Below are 21,649 nucleotides of genomic sequence, written 5' to 3'. Positions count from 1 at the left end.
GCCCAGGAGGCTGGCATCTGTCGTCACCACCACCCTCGCGGGCTCGAGGAAGAAGCAACCTGCTGAGAGAGCGGGGGAGCGCCACCACCGAAGGGATCTTCGTACCGCAGGAGGGAGAGGGATCGGCTTCGATGAAGTGCCTCTGCCGGCCTTCTGCAAGGGTAAGAGAAACCATTGGAGTTCCCTAGCGTGCAGTTGAGCCCAGGGAACAATAGCTATTGCAGATATCATCTTACCTAAGAGTTGAGACAAAACATAGGGTGAAACCACCCGACTCCCCTCAACCCGGGAAACCAACTGCCTTAGACTAGCTTGTCTGTCGGGAGAAAGAAAAACTTTGCCCTGAACAGAGTCAATCAGGGCACCCAAATGCACTAATCTAGTGGAGGGAGAGAGATGGCTCTTTTCCAAATTAACAGAAAATCCGTGAGCTGCCAGAGTCTCAACCGTCAGACGAATATCTAAAACAGCTTGCTGTACAGAAGGGGACAACAAAAGAATATCATCTAAGTAACACAGGAGACGAACTGAACGGATACGGAGTTGAGCCGCCAAGGAAGCCAACACCTTCGTAAAGGTGCGGGGGGCCGAAGAAAGGCCAAATGGGAGAGCCCTATATTGGTAGTGAGCCCCGTCATAACAAAACCTTAAAAACCGTCTATGGGAAGGGAGGATAGGGATATGAAGGTAGGCCTCGGTTAGGTCAATGGAGGAGAGGAGATCGCCCCTCCGAACACCGTCCAGAATTGATTTTAATGATTGCATTTTAAATTTTCGGTACACAACGTATCTGTTTAAACGTTTGAGGTCCAGAATGGGACGCCACCCCCCCGATGACTTAGGGACTAGAAACACCCTCGAATAGAATCCCGAACCCTCTTGACCGAGAGGCACAGGTTGGATAGCTCTGATGGTCAGGAGATGCTGAACCGATGAATCCATAAGGGACTTCTTGACTGGATTACGAGAAATCGGACAGCGGACAAAGGTGGGAGGGGGGGGGCAACAAATTCAATGGCCAAGCCGGATCTTAAGGTGGCGTGGACCCACTTGTCCGAGGTGGATTTTTCCCAGACAGTAGCAAAGAGACCCAATCTACCGCCAATGGGAGGATCCAAAGGGCAATCAGCGACGGCGACGGACGAAATGACCTCCTCCCCCTCGAAAGGGCCGCTTAAAGTTAAAGGGACGCCCTCTGAAAGACCTATCGGAAGAACCCCGCTGCCTGCTGAAAGACCCATCTCTTCTAAATGTGGGAAAGGGAGAAGAGGAAGAGGACCCCCCATCCGCACCTCTGGAGTAAGAACGAGGAGGGTAAGGCGAGAAACGGGGTGCTCCTCTCCGGAAAACAGCAGCTAAGACCTTCTTTTTGTCCCTGGTTTCTGTGAGGAAAGGCTCTAAGGCGTCCCCGAAAAGCTTCGTACCCTTAAAGGGAACCGAAGCCAATCGCCACTTATGTCTAGCATCTGCCTGCCAATGACGGAGGTATAACAAACGACGAGCCGTGACTGCCGAAGCCAAAGATTTTGCGGAGAACCTAGCAGCATTCAGAGTTGAGTCGGCTGAAAATTGAACGGCAGCTACGATTTTATTCAGGTCTTGCTTGATACGAGTATCTCCGGGGGCTAGCTTTTCTTGTAACTGACGCAACCAAAGCAACGTTGTTCGATTAAAGAAGGATGCTGTAGTGGTAGCTTTAATCGCCCAGGAGGAGCTTTGAAAGGCCTTTTGAAGGACTTGGTCAGATCTGCGCTCATCAGGACGGAGACCTTCATCCGGCTCGCCCGGAACATTGGAATTAGGAAGAAGAGCTGCAACTGGGGTATCCACCGAAGGAATTTGGAGAAGGGCCTCCAGGTCCGAGGATACTTGAAAGTTTCGTTTGTCATTAGCCGAAAGTAGGGGAGCAGATGCTGGAGATTCCCACTGACGTTTTACAACGTCCAGAAAGAGAGGAGGAGTAGGGACGGATGTTATAGGCCTAGCTTGTTCCGCGAACATCGGGTCCAAAGATCCAGAGGAAGACGAAGGGGGTACCGGATCCGCATTTGGAGAGGATAAACGGGCCGTATTAACAGCCTTGAAGAGCAAAGATTTGAACAAGGCTTGAGGAAAGAGACCCGTGAAGGTCGGCTGATCCGGGGGAAGGTTCTCATCCTCCGACAGGTCAGAATCAGGATCTCCGTCGTCAATCAAGGCTGAAGGATGACTGTAGTGAGAAGAAGTAGGAGAAGCGGAGCGAACTGAATGTGAGCAGCCTTCGTCACCGTGGTCCGCTGAAAAGGGGGAAGGCTCTCTAACCGATCCATGTCGACTGGAAAGGCCCGAACGGGCGGCCAAGGATCTTTGAACCGCCGCCTCAATCATCTGCTGTAGCTGATCTGGAGGAACGAACGGATCCAAAGAGCGGGCAGGCACAGATTCAGAGGAATGAGCCTCCTGTGATGTTGCTGGATCGGGAACCGGTTGCTGAGAAACTGATCCAGAACCCCACAAATTTTCTTCGGAAATAGTAACTGGGCAATCTTGCAGAGACAGTTGGTCAGGAGAAGGTGAATGGGACACAGTGACTGGAGGTGGATTAGAAGAAGCAGGTTGTTGAGGAGAGGAAGGAGGCAACTGAGCGGATGCCTTGTCACATAGTCTGGTCAAAACTTTGTCTCTACGTTTTTCTGCTTTAGAAGAAGAAGATGGCAAGCCACCCGTGGAAGACTTGTGGTGAGAACGTGAGCGTTGAGAAGTTTTGGAATGAAACCTGGAATCTTCCATGGCAGATTGTTGGGTAACAGACGTGGAGTCTGATTGGCCAATTTCGCCTGCACTGGCCTTCCGGCCGTGCTTAGACTTAGAAAGGGCCTTAGGCATGACAGACAATAAGACTGACCGTAAAAACCCCACGCACCAGACTGTGCCTCAGTAATTAGATTGTGATTAAATAGAAGGGAGCGAGAGGAACTCCGCAGGAGGCAGTGTTGAATAAATTATCAATTAATTTTAATCAATCAAATGCCAGACAGATGAAACTGGGAGCGTAAGAACTCCACAAATTGTAAGGTGTGGTGGGGAAGGCCCGAAGCAGATTTGAAACGTTGGTGAAGGCGGGCAATCAATCAGCTAAACAATCAGGTAATTAAGACCACAGTCCTGTGGCCGTAACAAGCAATTAAGGCAAAGGGGGGGGGGCGCGAAGCTCCACTAACAATTAACGATGAAAGCGTAGAGGCCCACAATTGCTGTAATAGAGTAAGGGGGGGCGCGAAGCTCCACAGGGCACAATTTTAAAACGCCCACGGATTCGGGCCACTGCCACACAGAAAGAGGGGGCGCGAAACTCCTCAGCTACTCAGGCAACAACGTCGCTTAATAAGGAGAGAGCCTGCGGGACAATTTTGAAGCAGCAGCAACCGGCACAGCCGCGCAGAGGAGGGGGCGCAAGGCTCCACAGAATAGCCACTCAGCCCGCCACGCTTCTCATCTAAATATAATTAGCCTGTGGCGAGCGGCTGTAAGGGAGGCGTTCCGGGGCGAAAAGGCCTCAGCCGGCAAGAATTGTTAATGAGGAAAGGCCGGCTGCAAAGACTCGCGCTCTCTCAAACGGCGGGAAAAACTTGCAGTCCAAAATGGCCGGCGCCGCTATAAAGCGCCCGCCGCAACCGCCGACAGTAATAGAAGCGAAAGTGGTCAAATGCAGAGGGCGAGGAGAGCGCAACAGTAGAATGTCCCTCGAAGATCAACGATCCTAAAACCTCCTTGTGAGGAACGAGGGCAGGGAATCCCCACACCCCTGAACCAGGGGAGATCGAAGTAAAAGGAAGGGTTGGGTAACTCACAAACTCGATGCCAAACCGGTCCAAGTCAGCAGGAATAATCAACCAATGTCCAAATCGAAAGCCAGATCACAGTCAAACAGTCCAAGTCCAAAATTTTCAGAAAAAACCAGCACGAAAGGGATAAAAGGGGAAATTTTAGCCAGAGAGCAGTCCCACACACCAGCCAGCGCTGAAGGACTGAGCCAAAAACTGGGCTTCCCGGCAACAAGGGCGGGACTAAGAATAATTGGCAGGCTCAGTCCTTCAAGCTGATTGGATGGGCACTACCCACGCTGGCTGCTGTCTCCACTCTCAATGGAGAAGGTACTAATACATTCTTCATCTCAAACGTCTATCTGAATGATAAATTGTATAAATTAAGATGCTCCATGCCATCTAATACTACCTAGATTTCCTATTTAATGCCTTCACTTTAAAACAGTGTAATAGTAGTTTCAAGATACAACAGCAAGAAAATTAATTATTATGGAGGTAAAGGAACAGATTATAAAATATAGGTCATTTAGTGGAAGATGAATATACCGTGTTTCCCTGAAAATAAGACCCTGTCTTATATTTTTTGGAACCCTGAAATAAGTGCTTGGTCTTATTTTCAGGCAGGTCTTGTTATTTTGGGGTATGTGGAGCAAGATGGGGCTCCTCTTGGCATCTTACCTGATTTCCAGCTCTGTGTTTAAATATTTTCAGGGAGGGCTTATTTTAGCGCATGCGCTCAAAAGCCCAATTGGGCTTATTATCATAGGATGTCTTATTTTCAGGGAAATATTTTTGTTTGTTTGTTTGTTTTTATGTTTAGAAAAAGCTATCTAACTGCTATAAAATTAATATATATATTTCTGAAATTTTCAAAAGAAAAATATGACAAATATTTATATATAGATATAAGGTAAAGTCTCCTTCAAATTGAGATTGATTGCTCAACACATCATGAAAACATCTATTTAGCTTTTTTGGTAATTATATAAAATGGCTTGCCATCCTTCCGCTGGATGTTTTTATTTTCTTGTGTAACACACAATTCTTTATTAATATTTTAAGTATTTTTACAACTGAAAGTGAGTTTCATTTTCTTTCAGATTAAAAAAGGTCCTTGAACAAGATGCAGTTTATCAAGCAAAAAGAGAAAAGGAAAACTGCAAGAAAATAAACAAACTGAAAGAAGAGCTAATAAAACTGAAATCATTCACTTTAATGCTAGTGGATGAACAACAACGATTAACAGAAGAGCTGAGTCAACAAACTGAGCAAATTCAAAATTTAACCACCTCTGCAGAACAAGCACATGAAAAAATCTCCACTGCAGAATCAAAAGCCCAAGAACAGGAGCAGAAAGCTCTCAGGTTGGAAGGAGAACTTCAAATACAAATCAGAAAGGCTTCTCAAGAACAGGAAGCTACAATGGCCAAATTAACCAATGAAGAGAGCCAACATCGCCAACTCCGCTTAAAATTAACAGTTCTTAGTCGACAGGTTGATGAACTTGAAGAAACTAACAAGTCCTTAAGAAAGACAGAAGAAGAACTGCAAGATCTAAGAGAGAAAATCAACAGAGGAGAATGTGGAAACTCTACCCTTATGTCTGAAGTAGAGGTGCTCCGGAAAAGAGTCCTAGAGATGGAAGGAAAAGATGAGGAACTCATAAAATTGGAAGAGCAATGCCGAGAGCTTCATAAGAGACTAGAAAAAGAAGCCACACAAAGTAAAAATTTTAAAGTAGAAGTTGATAAACTCAATAAAAGAATTATGGAGCTTGAGAAACTAGAGGATGCTTTCACCAAGAGCAAGCAGGAATGTTCCTCTTTAAAATGTAACCTAGAAAAAGAAAAAACATTAACAAAGCAGCTGTCACTGGATCTTGATGGCCTAAAAGCTCGCATAGGAGAGCTTGAAACCACTGAGAATAAATTAGAAAAAACAGAGTTCATACTTAAGGAAGATATGTCTAAATTGAAATCATTAACTGTAATGCTTGTAGACGAAAGGAAAACAATGAATGAAAAAATAAAACAAATGGAAGAAAAGGTACAGACTGCAAATCTACAGCTGCAGTTGGAACAAAAAAAAGTTATGTCAGTCACAGAAAAATTGATTGAAGAGAGTAAGAAAGCATTAAAATTTAAAAATGATGCTGAAGAAAAAATGACTAACCTTACAAGGGAGAGAGATGAATTGAAAAACAAACTGAAAATAGAGGAAGAGAAGGGAAACGATCTCTCCTCTAAAATGAATTTGCTAAGAAAAAAGCTTCAGTCCTTGGAAACCATAGAAAAAGAATTTCTTAAAAATAAACTTAAAGAGACAACAAAACCTAACCCAACTTTCCAGCAAGAAAACAACAAGATTAAAGAACTAGTTCAAGAAATTGAGAAGCTGAAACATAAACTGAAAGAAATGAAGGCCATAGAAGATGATCTCATGAAAACTGAAGATGAATTTGAATCTTTAGAACGCAGATATGTTAACGAACAAGACAAAGCCAGATTTTTATCAGAGGAACTTGAGATAGTGAAGAGAGAACTGGCACGATACAAGTTAGCAGAAAAGACAGAATGCAACCATGAGCAGAGATTATTCAGAAAACTCAAGGAAGAAACAGCCAAGTCAGGTCATCTTTCAAGGGAAGTAGACGCACTGAAAGAGAAAATACATGAATATATGGCAACAGAAGATTTAATATGTCATTTAAGAGAAGACCAGAGAATCTTGCAAAAGAAACTTACTCAACAAGAAAATAAAAACAAAGAATTAGGCAGAGAAATGGAAACTCTTAACGAAGAACTGCAGAGGTATAGGCGTTTCAGTAAGAGTTTGCGACCAAGTCTCAATGGAAGGAGAATCTCTGACTTACAAGTTGCCTCCAAGGAAGTACAAACAGAGCCAGTTGACAATGAACCACCTGATTATAAGAGTCTAGTTCCTTTGGAACGGGCTGTCATAAATGGACATTTATATGAAGAGAGTGATAATGAAGATGATGATAATGATGATGAATCAATGATATCTTTCAGTAATTCTTCAATTGCAAATGTAGCTAATAACAGCAAACTTTGGATCCCCTGGATGAAGTCCAAAGAAAGCCACATTCAAAATGGAAGAATTTATGCCAAGCAGAATGGGAATTGTATTCAGCCTGGAAATTTAGTTTTAAGCCACACACCAGGCCAGCCTCTTCATATAAAAGTCACTCCAGATCATGAGCAAAACACAGCCATGCTTGAAATCACTAGCCCAACTTCAGTGAATTCTCACTCTTTTACTAGTACAGCTGTGATACCCAATTGTGGCACAGCAAAGCAAAGAATAACTATAATTCAAAATGAGTCTTTAACTCCTATAAAATCTAAATTACCTGATGTCTACCCAGCTCAAGAGCAAGCCATGACACCTCTTACTATGACCACTTTCGCTAGATCTCAAATACCTGAATCATGTGCTTCTGTAATAGCTGAAAGAACAACGTCTCCTTTGGCTTTGACAAATAGAAGTTCCCCTGAGCAGTTACTTTCACCAGTGTCCTTGGAAATGATTGACAAGCATACTGTCTTCAAAATATCCCCCGAAAAGCAATCATCTGTGCACTTTCAAAGATCTAACAGTTCTAATTCAAATGTAATAACTACTGAAGATAATAAAATACACATTCATTTAGGAAATCCTTATGCACAAACTATTTCTAATTCTATAAAAAACAATAATCCTTGCACTCCTGTGCAAGATAACAGAACTCCAAATGGAACACCAAGTAAATCTGTCAACAAAATTACCAGCAGCATCACTATTACACCAACTGCAACAAGTCTCCCCCGACAGTCACAAATTACAGTAAGTAGTGTATACCACTGACTTTTCCTAATTCTGCTGACATCCATATCACTATTGCAAATGTATGCTCTCCTTCCCAGGAAGACTATTTTTGGGACAACCTTAATGAGAAATTGGGACAAATTCTTTGCATGTGTCAATAACAGGATACAAAACTAACTTGCTGGCTTGTCTCAATAATCATATGAATTGTGCACTTACTATAATATCTGTTCTGTTAAGTATTTTCTGTTAGATACCTAGATATGTAGCTGTATAAATGCAACTTCATGTATTTATATTTTTACTATTAACTATTTACTATTAGTTCATCTTGCAATCATTTCACTGACAAAATTTAACATAAAACAGTAAATATTTTTCTAACCATTGCCTGCAAAAATCATTTTATTTTTATTCTTGTGTAAAAGTTTAAAGTAAATCATGCATATTTATTTTTAGTCTTTAGTTGCCTCTTTTAATCTTTTAACCAGATATTAATTTTTAGTCAGTCTGTTGACTGGATTTGCTGTGAGCTTAATATAAATATTTTCAGATTGGGCATTATATAAAATTGCATGTATTTTAAATGGTGATAATGAACTTAAATGAGACTCCAGAACACTGTACTAGTTAAGTGAGCAACCTGAGAACCAGATGGTTGCTTAGATATAATTTGAACAAGCTGATAATTATCTGGTTTAAGCAATCTTTCCTAGCTCACTACCCATAAATAAGTAAAGACTACAAATCCCAGAATTTCCAGACAACATATCCAAAATTGGCCTGAAATGTCTAGAAGGCAACAGGTTTTGGAAGACTGAAGTAGAACAATATAAGCCTCTTGGTGGGTTTTTTTTTAAAAACAGCCTTCAGTACAGGCTGTTTTAAAGATTTGATACATGAAATGTTTTCAGTGATTAGGAGGAGCGAACCCCTATCAAAACAAAATTAGCAAAATACTTTTTGAAAGATCAATGTTTCTCCTGCTTATTTTTCCTTAAACATAAATTAAGATATAATACCCAAATTGTTTAAAGCCAGTAATTTCTTTTACCCCATATTTCTAGGAATATAGGAAACTATCTCAGATGTGATTATTTATTCATCTAGCCCATTATTCTCTACATCAGACTTTCCCAATCTAATGTTCTCCAGATGTGTTGGAAATCAACTCTCATTTTCCCTGCTATCATGCTATCACCCCTGCTTGATGTGAAGTCAAGGAGATGATATCATTCACTTGGGGAGGCTGATCTCTAAAGTCTCAGGCAAAGAGCCATCTAATCATATTGTATTTGATTTTTTTACATGGAGATGCTAGGTAGTCTCATATCAAGAAGATGTGAACATTTTTTTAAAAAAATAGAATAGGTAGTTAGTTTTGATAAAACAGGCAAATAATCTAAGAACAATTAATCAGTGGAATGACTTGCTTCCATAAGTTGTGGCTATTCCAATACTGAAGATTTTTAAGAAGCGTTTGGACAACCATTTGTCTGAATAGTATAGACCGGGGTGTCAAACTCACATCGTCAAGGCGGTGTCATGTGATGTATCAGGACTTTTTCCCCCTTCACTAAACTGGGCATGTGATGCATCCAGCCCATGGGCCATGAGTTTGACAACCCTGGTATAAATTTTCCTGCTTGAGCAGGACGTTGGACTAGAAGATCTTTGAAGTCCTTCCAACTCTGCTGTTCTGTTAACTTAAGAGAAAAGGAATAAATATATTAGGGATGTAAGATAAGCAATATTTTCTATTACTGTAGTTTGAGAATAGATAACTCTTGAGATGTTGCTAGGAGCCTCTCTTCTGAAGCAACAAGGGGGAAATCAGCTACAGTTAATTCTTAATTAGTATTAGTACTGATGAATATTCACAAGAATACTAAACAAACAACATAATAGTCAAACAATATAAAACAATTACAACTCTTCATTTCAGTTGACCTAAATCTTCAATTTAGTCATTTATTTAAAAAATGATTTATCAAATTAATTTATATTGCCACCTATTTTTTTTTTTTTGCAATTCCAAGCAGCTGACCCACAATTTAAAAAACCCACAGTAAATAGCAAATGAATAGGAGAAAATCGTACAAATATAGGTAGCACTTGAAGCCCCCACAGTTTAGCTCCAACCACACAAATAACACATAAAATAGTCATCCATACCAGGGGAACTGGTCATAACTCACTTAACTGTGTGGCTTAGCAATGGAACTTCCGGACTGAATTGTAGTCGTAACTCAAGAACTATCTATATTTAATATTAAGCCCATATCTCCTTCAGTACTGCAACAAATTGATACTCTAGTCCAGGAGTGTCAAACTGGCAGCCCATGGGTCGGATGAGTCATGCGCAGGCTATGCCCACCTGAGCTCTGCGAAGGCAAAAAACATAACAATATATCACATGATGGCAACGTGACACCACAAGTTTGACACCCGTGCTCTAGCCTGTGTGCATGTGTAATTCACAAAGATTTACTCAAGATCAGCTCTTATGAACAATTTATTTAAATGCACAGAGAAAGATGATCACAGAGAAAATATTTAAGATCTTTATTTCTACTCAAAATGCCAATTCTGTACCAAATACCATGTAAAAAACTATCATAATATTACTGTAATCGGCTGGCAACAGATGATGCCAATTGCCTCTAAGATTCTTCTACTTTTAACTTAAATATAGGGTTCCTCTCTAAATGCTTCAAATGGTAACCACATCCTATGAAATTAAGCAATCCTATCCTGAACCCACAGTAAATTAAACATCCTATAATATGAGATTTAGAAATTCTTGAATCATCAATTGCATCATAAAGGGCAATGGCAAGATATATATATATATATAAACAAGCGTTTACCCATTCTTTAAAGATTCATTTAAAGTGTGTGTGTGTGTGTGTGTGTGTGTGTGTGTGTGTGTGTGTGTGTAAAACTGAATGCGTGTATTTGAAAACAGCAAAATTAAAGAAAATTTGGGTCATACTATAAGCTATCCATACAAGTACTATTTTTCTGGATGAGTTGAAAGTTAGATTTTTTTTCCCCAACAGAGGCCAGCCAGGTCCCATTGGCATACATAATTAGGGAAAAGGAAAGAAATTGTCTGCAATTATTCCCCACATTTGACAATCCATAGCTACAGCATTTGGGCAAAAGAGATTTTAGAAGTGGCAAGGAACATGTAAGAGCATGCAACAGTAGCTTTCTGAACTTCCTTCCTCTGGCATACCACTTCCCAGGCTACAAATTATCTGTTCAGTGAGCCTTTTGCCAAGCTGGGCTCAATGAGTCGAAGGGGTTTAAAGGTCCGTTTACATAATCAGCATGTATTTCTAGTTGCCTTGCTTATTGTAGCCTGAAGGGGTAAGGAAGAGAATGAATTAGCTTCATTATTTTTTTCTGTTTAAGATAATCCCTTCAGAACACCAAAAACAAGAAATAAATAACTGAATTGGTGTTTAATATTTTTATGCTGTACAAGCGGGTTATACTTTAACAATATAGGTAATTCTCGATTTACAACCACAGTGGGATCAGAATTTTCGTTGCTAAGCAAGATGTTTACTAAGTGAGTCAAGTCCGATTTTACAACCATTTTGCTCTTTAAGCAAATCGCTGCAGCTAAATGAATAATGCAGTTGTTAAGAGAATCCAACTTCCTCCGTTGACTTTGCTTGTCAGAAGCCAGCTGGGAAGGTCGCAAATAGTGATCACTTGACCCTGAGATGCTCCAACTGTCCTAAATGCATGCCAGTAGCCAAGCACCTGAATTTTGATCACATGACCATGGGGATGTTGTAAGAGTTGTAAGAGCAAGGACTGGTTGTAAGTCACTATTTTCACTGCCACTGTAACTTAAAATGCTCTCTAATGGTTGCAAGTAGAGGACAGCCTGTAGTGTATGTAAACAATCAACATATTTTATAACTATGAAATTTAACATTTATTTTCTAAGTTTCCCTTGTGGAGCAGTATCTTGAGATAAGTTCTTATCCAAATAATAAGAGAGTTATTTATTTAGAGAATGCATCATATGTAATGTTGCAGCTGAAATATTCTTAAGAGATTAAGACATCTTTTATCATCTACAGCAAGCTGATATGACTCTCCCACCTTTATATTTCTTTCTTTTAAATATAGTCGCAGTTTGTGTTGACAGGGGGGCAGAGATCGACCCCGAGGCCCCTTATATGTGGGGTGCCGCAGGGATCGGTTCTCTCGCCCCTTCTGTTCAACATTTATGTAAAGCCGCTGGGCAAGATCATCCGTGGTTTCGGGGTGAAGTACCATCTGTACGCTGACGACACCCAGCTGTACATCTCCACCCCGGACCACCCCAACGATGCCCTTGAAGTGATGTCCCAGTGCCTGGAGGCCGTACGGATCTGGATGGGGAGAAACGGGCTCAGGCTCAACCCATCCAAGACCGAGTGGCTGTGGTTTCCGACGGCCCGATATAGTCAGCTGGCACCATCGCTGGCTATTGGGGGAGAATCATTGGCCCCCACGGAAAGGGCTCGTAACTTGGGCGTCCTCCTGGACTCACGGCTGTCTTTAGAAGAGCACTTGACGGCCGTGACCGGGAGGATTTTTCATCAGGTTCGCCTGATTCGCCAGTTGCGTCCCTTTCTAGATCGGGACTCGTTACGCAGTCACTCATGCCCTCATCACCTCTCGTCTGGACTATTGTAATGCTTTCTACATGGGGCTCCCCTTGAGGTGCACCCGGAGGCTCCAACTGGCGCAGAGTGCGGCCGCGCGGGTGGTTATGGGAGCAACATGGAGCTCCCATGTAACACCTCTCCTGCGCGAGCTGCACTGGCTCCCGGTGGTCTTCCGGGTGCGCTTCAAGGTTCTGGTTACCACCTTTAAAGCGCTCCATGGCTTGGGACCTGGTTACTTACGGGACTGCCTATCACCATCAACAGCCTCCCACCGACCACTACCCTTCCACAGAGAGGGGCTCCTCCAGGTGCCGTCGGCCAAACAATGTCGGCTGTCGGCCCCTAGTGGGAGAGCCTTCTCTGTGGGGGCACCGACGATCTGGAATGAGCTCCCCCCAGAGATACGGAGGATTCCGGATCTGCGCACCTTCCGCCACGAGCTGAAGACGCTTTTATTTCATCAAGCTGGCCTCGCCTAAATCTTCTCCCTTTTAAGTGTAAATTTTAAATTTTTAATGTATTTTAAAATATGGGTATTTTAAATTATGGGTACTAATTCAGCCAAATTTATTTAATTCATTTTATTCGATTTTAAATTCTGTATATCTATGTGTTTTATTTCATGGCTGTGCACCGCCCTGAGTCCTTCGGGAGTAGGGCGGTATAGAAATTCAATAAAATAAATAAATAAATAAATAAATTTCTATTTCCTTTTAACATTGTTTAGTATTTTACATTAGTATTTCTCATTAGAGGACTAAAGAAATATGTTAATATAAATTTGTGTTTTGTCCTCTTTATGTATAATATTCTACTGATATAAAATAGTTCCCAACAGTGAACAATTATAGCCAATATTACAAACCCAGAATATGAGACTTTGATGCATGAAAGGAAGATTCATCAAGAGGGCTTCATGATCTTGAAAGAAATTCTATAGGCAAGAACCATTATGTAAACAAAGTAAGCTAAAACATTCCTTAAGGCCTGGCAAACAAGGTAGTATTTGGAAGAGACTTGGACAAGATCCTTCCTGGTTCAATGGGATATATAAGGAGAGGTAATGCACAGGCTTGCATGATTCTATTATTATAGCCTATTTCTAAAAAGGATAGTCTTCCTATGGAACCAAATTCGTGACTGGGTCTCCCCCTAAAGATAGACAGGATCTATCAATTTGCAATTTCAAAATGCTACACTATTCTTTAAGACAGAAGTGGCCAACTCTGGGACATCTACTGATCACTTTTATAGCTCCTGACATTTTTCACAATTGTGCCTCTGATATTCAGAAGTGTAATTACAATTTTCTGTGGTAAACTGTAATGCAATGAAATAATAGCCTAGCTAGGTCTTCTAGCTTAACAGGATGATTTTCCCTAAAGCCATCACTATCCCAAATAGACTCCCAGCAATTAGCAAATGTCACCACTATACCCCTGTGGCTTCAAAGACAATTTTTTAAAAAAAGGACAAAATAAAAGACAAATCTATACTCGCTTAAGAATAAGCTAATGAAAAGTTACTTTTCAGCAGGTATGAACAGGACTGCAGAGCATACAATATAACCAGTTACAGTAGTTGTGGATACAGTATGTGGCAGAATGGCATGTAGGACAGTGGTGAAATCCAAATTTTTTTACTACTGGTTCTGTGGGTGTGGCTTGGTGGGTGCGGAAGGGGAAGGATACTGCAAAATCTCCATTCCCACCCCACTCTGGGACCAGCCAGAGGTGGCATTTGCTGGTTCTCCAAACTACTCAAAATTTTCACTCCTGGTTCTCCAGAACCTGTCAGAACCTGCTGGATTTCACCCCTGATGTAGGATCACTTAGAAATCCCCTATATACAATGGAGCTCTCTCCTATGTACAGAACTGAAGAAGCATCTACAGATGGCTTGTAACTCATCTATCTATGCTACCTGATATTTAAAAGATATGAAAAGTCCAAGTCACAAGTTAACAAAAGCAAATCAGTGGCTGAATGAACGCTATTTAATGTTACATTGCAACTACTCTAGAACTGATTACTTTCACAAAAAAACTAATTTTATTGCAAGAGCCAATATATCACATAGGAAATAAAGCGGTTTTTTACCTGGGCAGATTATTTCTCCCTCTATATAGAATTGTTTGAAGTTCACATAGCATGCTAAACCATGCTTTGTTTAAAACCACACAGTGGCTTTGTGTAATAAATAAATCTAACTTATTACCTACTTGACCCATAATAGCTCTCAAATTATAGCTTTAATATATAATTTCACATCCCTTCACATTTTCTTAAGTGGGGAAGTCAGAGATTGAATTTTTGAATGCAAAATCCCTTTTTCTCTAGCGCTACAATTCCTCATTTAAAACAAAATGCAACTTTTATCATACAAATTGTGACAAATCTTAGTTTGATAATCAGCAGAATTAAAAGTCAGTGGTTTCTACATATACAATTTGTACTGTCAAAAAAGTTCTTAATGAAGTTTAGAGCCAATTTAAATTTTGTACAGATGCTTAATTGGCTATATGTCCAAGGTGATTAGAAATGATAACTCTTAAAAATTATTCCGAGTTATTTCCTAGATAAAATTAGAATCAACTGTATCCCATGCTAGCCACTTATAGAACATTTTTATAAAAAACCTCTGAAGGGTATTTAATTTCATTATTACATAAATTTAATGAAGACATATGCCAGTATATATTTAAATATTTATCAAATATAGGCATGCAAAGCTGCTTCATTCTAATAAATTACATGTTTTAATAAATTAAAAATAAATTAATGTAAGTTAATATGGTCTCATCAAGCAAACTATTACAAGGATATCATATCAGATGATGATGAGAAAAATACTCAAGGTCAATTTTTACACTGCCAATACTGCTCCTCCAGCTGATCATCAAACTTAAGTCATCAAGCTTAAGTCTTGCCTGCAGATTCAGTTTTCTTGCATACTGTAAATATTGTTTACATTTTTAGCCTTAATTTAGTGGGAATGGTTACATGTAATTAGAGTTTAATGCAGTCCTATCCAGTCCGACCATTTCCAGATGTATAATTTTCTTTGTTTGCCACATGCTTTCTCACAAGCAAGCCCTGAGTTCTGGACTCTGCTCCTTCCTGAAATCCAGAGATTAACAACATCACTAATATTAAAGGAGACATTGAAAGGAGGTTTAAAATGTTGAATGTCAACTGACCAGAGTCTGGTTTTTTAGATGATCTGGGAAACTCGGCAGTTTATAATAAACTACCAGAACTCTAAGCCAGTACAGATAGTCCTTGACTTACAACTACAATTGAGCCCAAAATATCTGTGCTAAGTGAGACAGTTGTTAAGTAAATTTTACCCAATTTTATGACCTTTCTTGACACAGCTGTTAAGTGCATTGCTGAAATTGTTAAGTTAGTAACTTGTTAAGTGAATTTGGCTTCCCCATTGACTTGTTTGTCAGAAGGTCACAAAAGGTTTATAACTCCATAAAACTGCAATCGTCATAAATACATGCCAGTTGCCAAGCTTCTGTATTTTGATCACATAACCATGGGGATCCTGCAACGGTAGTGTGAAAAACAGTCATGTCAATTTTTCCAGTGCCATTGTAACTTGAAACAGTCACTAAATAAACTGATATAAATAAGGACTACGTGTATTAACCAAACAAGTAAAAATTCCAACAGTTGCAATCATATCACATTTAGCGAATGGTGAGAGCTGAATTAACATATTAAATATTTTATTCCTGTTATTTTCTGCATGATTATTATGAACTTCAAATGCCACGAAATAGCCCCGTTGTTGCATAATTGTGACCTATATAGCGTTGCACATAATATTTTGTTATTTCAGGTTTCCTATATGAACTTTATTAGCAATAATGCCATATTTACTGTTGCTTTACAACTGATGTTCTCAATATTTTCTTACAGTTAGGAATATGTTATATACATCTCAATGTCTCTGCCCCAGAATCTAAGAAAATTCAAATACTACGAACTATTGAGCTTTGCTGCCATCTAGAGATAAGAAGTAGATTAAATCATTTAAAAGAATATTCAGCAACACCTTACGAAGCATTTGTCAAAGAAAACATTGTACTTCATCTCACAACAATGAAAGATCACCATAATCTCAATGGGCTATTCTCTTGGCATTAGGAATCTAGTTCTTTCTGAACCGGGATAACACTATGGTTGGTTCTTCTAGTAAATCTATCCACAAACTAGCCAATATTTAATCTAGATATTGTGATTACCAGCCCATATGTTTATCACATGATATGATGCATTGTGCCAACCCAAGATATTGGGTTAATTAGAATAAAATAAATAGCCATAACTCTGTCATGCAAGTGAAGCCCATAACTGGGTTTATGAGCTTGCTGTTTGCTTGTATGATGAATTGCTGTTTGCTTATATTTTGCTTAGTATGTTGTACATATCTGACAAAAGAGTTATGTACACAAGGATTTACAGTTTAGCATGAGGTGTGAATGCCGGCTACATAATCTAGTATATTCATTTTTTTAAAAAAAGTAAAAAATAGTGGCATGTTTTGAATATATTTTTTCATACAATTTATACATTAAAATTGATAACTGCAAATATTTTGATTTTTTTTTAATTATAGATTGCTGATGTTTTCCGTCAAGCAATTCCTATTAGAAATCCTAAATCAAAAACCATCAGTACAACAGTGCTACCAGTGAGGACACCTTCTGGACAATAGAAGAAGCCAACTTAAGATACTAAAGATGGGACATCAGACATCACCAAATATATTCTCAATGCTGCTACTCAAAATGTCAGGAAGACATGAGGCTGCTGATGTGTGAGATAATTGTTACCTAACTCCTAAGTAGAAATGATTTTTTGCACATCAATACAGCAAAAAAGATTGATGTTGACACTGGAATTAAAAAGCATTGGGACTTTCTTATAACCAGAAATCTACTATTCAGTATAATCTTGCCCCATTTTCCTAATAGGAATCAAATGTTTGTCCTACACTATGGACTGGATGAAGTTTCCACTTAATTCAAATGAAGCTATTGTGAATTTCCTATCTAGCTCTACCTTTATATTCTGGGCAATGTCAAAACAACAGCAACAGCTGGATAGAGCATGATGAAGAGATTTTAAAAATGCAACCACCATAGAACTCTGCTATTATTTTCTCCCAATTTCCCAGTGCAGTATTAAGAGCAATTGTATTCTTGATTCACTACTCAACCAACCTTAAAGAGATAAAGAATTCTTTAAGGACCAAGGACAAGGAATCAGGGAGAAAACAATGTATGCAAACCCTAGAAGGACAAGTGTATTTTTATGCTCAGCAGGAAAAAAAAAAGCAGCGATATCATGACACTGTAAAATTACCATAGGATGATAAAATGTTACCATTTTATCAGCCCCAACCCAAATCACTCCAGCCCAAACCCAAAACAAGAGGAAGAAATCCTACATATTGCATACGTGTATGAAGAAATGGATTACTGTCACCAACTGTGCATTTGATGTATTTTTCAAAGTTGAGATGCTGTGAATTTTGCTTACCACCATGCATTTTTACATCAATGTTTCTAACATATGGTAAATGAAAAACTATTTTTTTAAATTGGATTCTTTTAAAATTATTAGACCTGTATGGAATGTAGAATAGGCAAGAAATATTTTCATGGTATCTTATTATAAAATAAATTATTTTAATATTTAACCCTCAGTATAGGGATGAACAACATTTTCATTAAATAACATTCCTAAACTACTTGTGGGTGCTTCATCACTGGAGGTTTTTAAGAAGAGACTGGACAGTCACTTATCTGAAATGGTATAGGATCTCCTGCTTGTGGCAGGAGGTGGGACTAGAAGACCTCCAGCTCTATTCTGATTGATTGATTTACTATTCATAGAAAAAAAATGTCAATTATAGAAAGAAAAGCACAGGTGATAAAATTAAAAGGATAACTGAAGGAGACTCCTTCAATCCTTTGGGATTGTACAAAATGATATTCTCAAAATCAATTGACTAATATAAAAACAACTTTCCACAAATGAGTGTCTCTGGAGGAGACAAAAGCTACTTTTAAAGGAAACAGAAGCCGACCTGTTTGTAGATACAGTTATATGAATAAAGGCTGACTAACAAAGCATACAATACAAACTGATGGCTTGCTTATATAAAATGATAGCAAGCCACAGCTCACTTGCTATAGAATTAATCCATTGCTTTCAAAAAGTTAATTTTTTTCTCTCTCAATTGTTGCTACTACAACAAACCTTATAAAGCCACAATTATGCATATTAATTTCCTCATTAAAACAGAACCATATCCACATCTCAATATAAAAGTTAACTTTGATTAACCAATTGTTCAATACACAGCACACAGAAATTATATTGTATCTTTCAAGAATGTTTTAATTCCTCATGAGATAGGAACCATCCCTCACTATATATCAGTGGGAAGAAATAACTCATTTGTTTAATTAGGTTCTCTTTATCTTGTTTTCAGACTTTTATGGAGATCATATCACATTCTAGGTTATACTTATGCAAAAATACTGAAAATTCAAAAGGGATCATAAACTTATAAACACCACAGTAAGTTGCTCTTTAAAAACTAAACAGGCAAGACCTAGTTAATCCTTGGATAGGAGACCATCAGGAAATCACAGGACTGTACTTTGGACTGTGATCTTGAAAATATTTCCAAGAAAACAACATGGCCATATTCATTATAGTCATCAGGAGCTGAAGTGGATCAGAGGATGGACAGCAAAAGTTATATATACCTTGATACACTTTAAAGCCTCAATGAATGTTTATAATATGCACAGGTAAGGCATACACACCTGTATACACCCCAAAAGCACAAAGCAAGAACTGGTAACTAAAAACCACAGCTTGGCCTCAACCTATGGTAACTGACCTGAAAACTCTGTAAGATTAAAACAGTGTGCACAAGAGGAAGACATATCACACTGAACTGGAGAAAAGCTGTAATAAAATAGAATAGAATAGATTTTTTTATTGGCCAAGTGTGATTGGACACACAAGGAATTTGTCTTGGTGCATACGCTCTCAGTGTACATAAAAGGAAAGATACATTCATCAAAAATCATAAGGTACAACACTTAATGATAGTCATAGGGTACAAATAAGAAATCAGGAAACAATCAATATCAATATAAATCATAAGGATACAAGCAACAAAGTTACAGTCATACAGTCATAAGTGGAAGTCATAAGTGGAAGAATCCCTTCTCCGCCCTTTTCATTTACTTCCAATAATCGTTATTCTGCATCCTTTGCCCAATGTCTCTGCCTGCGGTTTGAGGGTCCACTTGTATCTGTTTTCAGTGGAATCACAGAAATGGCATATCTGTTCATTGGCATATCGGTTTTATAGTCCATTTAAAGAACCAAATTAAAAAGCGGTACATTCACTAGAAGTACTCAAGAAGTAATTTTTATGTACTTCTCCGATATATAGAAAATAATTAGCCTACCCTTCACTCTCTTTGACTGGAAAAAAGAAAGCTGGTTTTCATGCAAGAGCCTGACGACTCTACCTTTCTGAGTCGTTTTCTAAATACCCAGAGCAATGCGAAGAGACTGCAGTTAAATATGAGGCGATGAGACCGTCTATAAAATTAGCCAGGCAGCATCCCAAAACTTCCACGCTTTTCCCAAAGCCCGGTACCTGGACTAATGTTGGTTCCTTCAGGTGTCTCCCACCAAGGCTCGTCCAACGTGTCTGCCATGCTGTGTAACCCACGCCGCCCCTGCCCGCTGCCGGTTGCCGCTTTGAACGCCTGAATCCCGCCCAGTGGGTCGGGCAGGGAGGAATTTCAAAGGGGAGGTTAACTCTCGTTTCGCTCACAGCAGGCAGTGACCCGGGCTGGAGGCAGGAAGAGGAGGAGAAATGGCACTGCAAATCTACAGAGTTGCAAACAGTTCATTGCTCTATGAGTAGGATAAGGCATTCCACTACTCCGTGTAATCGGACTTGCTTCTGAGGAAACACATGGCGGACATTTGCTTTCGGGTTGCGCCAGCTCCCAGCTGCGCTAATGCAGCCTTTGCAAAACCATCAACTGCGGTTGACATCCCGATGTTTTCTGCTCGCAAAACCCTTAAGCCATCAAAAAAATAAACCGTTATAGAATGGCCTGGCTCAACGGTAAACCAAACTATATTTTAACCAGGGTTGTAGTGTAGGCTCATCATCCGCAACGAAACTACCCCTTAGCAGGTGACGGGGGCTCATCCGTGCAGTTTGGGTTGCAGGGGTCTCTAGCAATTCCCGAACAACAGATTGCTTACTTTTTAAATGTCGTGATTTTTGTTTACCGTTCTGAACCTTAAGCTATATTATTTGGCTCCGAGTTAAGTCACCGGGCTTGTGATTGAACATAATGCCGACAGCAAAATGTGAAGTATATCTTGGGTGTTTACATTTCGAGCTGGGTTGTGCTGTGTGCTGGAATAGACTCAAACCTGAGGATGACACTTTAAAAACAATGCCGCTGGACCGTGGGGCGGTTGTTAGCGTAAAGGTGTGGTAAGTTTCGGGGGATTTATATCAGTTTCAGTCTAACTTTCAGACGATCAGGGATTTATGCCAGTAAATGCACCTTCATTAAGAGCGGTAAACTAGCTCAAGGGTCTCCAACCTTGGCAACTTTTAGACTTGTGGACTTCAACTCCCAGAATTCCTCAGCCAGCTTTGCAAAGCTGGCTGAGGAATTCTGGGAGTTGAAGTCCACAAGTCTAAAAGTTGCCAAGGTTGGAGACCCTTGAGCTAGTTCACTGATCACTTCATCAGACAAGCACCTCTGACATCTACCAGAAGCAGATGAAGGTCTGTTGGTTTATCTCTTCACGATGTGAAGCAGATCAGAAAAGATTTCTGACTTCTAACCGTAAAAGCCCTCAAAAAGCTTCCCGCTCCCAAAACATGCTTAGCTGAGATCTGTACATCTAATGTATAACGAAATATTATGCAGTCTCCATTAAAAAAAAAAAAAACACCACATATACAATATAATCGGTTAGACTTCCAGGTTGAAATCGTATGCCTATGGATTCCGAAATAAGCTCCAGCAGAATCTTCAGTGCATATTTGTATTCTTAAAACTTTGTTTTCTGACCTCTTGACTGAAAGCTGAAGTTACGGATATCTCTTTTGCCCGCAGGAACCCGCTTCGAGGAAGCAAAACGAGGCGGGCGAATCTTAACTATGTTATAGTTCTATATGTTGGCGTCATCGTAGCTGTTTGCGCTTTACGACAGCCATGCATGAGTTTGGGGTGTGAACGGCGCAGAACCTTGGAAA

The 21,649-nt window shown here is 39.7% G+C and overlaps 2 protein-coding genes across 2 annotated transcripts in view; one reads left to right on the top strand and one right to left on the bottom strand.

Moving 5' to 3' along the window:
* Window positions 1-20,273, bottom strand: part of CMSS1 (cms1 ribosomal small subunit homolog) — a 192,840-nt gene extending 172,567 nt beyond the window's left edge. The window contains 4 exon segments of the mRNA XM_070942746.1: window positions 20,015-20,121; window positions 20,123-20,175; window positions 20,177-20,236; window positions 20,238-20,273. Coding sequence (XP_070798847.1) covers window positions 20,015-20,121; window positions 20,123-20,175; window positions 20,177-20,236; window positions 20,238-20,273 — 256 coding nt within the window.
* Window positions 4,947-17,274, top strand: FILIP1L (filamin A interacting protein 1 like). The gene is made up of 2 exons (XM_070942745.1): window positions 4,947-7,652; window positions 16,940-17,274. The coding sequence occupies exons 1-2, from the start codon at window positions 5,022-5,024 to the stop codon at window positions 17,036-17,038; spliced, it is 2,730 nt and encodes a 909-aa protein (XP_070798846.1). The 5' UTR covers window positions 4,947-5,021; the 3' UTR covers window positions 17,039-17,274.
* Window positions 20,274-21,649: the final 1,376 nt, after the last annotated feature.

The sequence above is a fragment of the Pituophis catenifer genome, unplaced genomic scaffold (genome assembly GCF_029215685.1).
Source record: "Pituophis catenifer annectens isolate HBS135680 unplaced genomic scaffold, rPitCat1.0.hap2 SCAF_4, whole genome shotgun sequence".
NCBI classification, from domain to species: Eukaryota; Metazoa; Chordata; class Lepidosauria; order Squamata; family Colubridae; genus Pituophis; species Pituophis catenifer.
The sequence above is the reverse complement of the archived record's forward strand: the minus strand, read 5'-3'. Positions and strand labels throughout refer to the sequence as shown.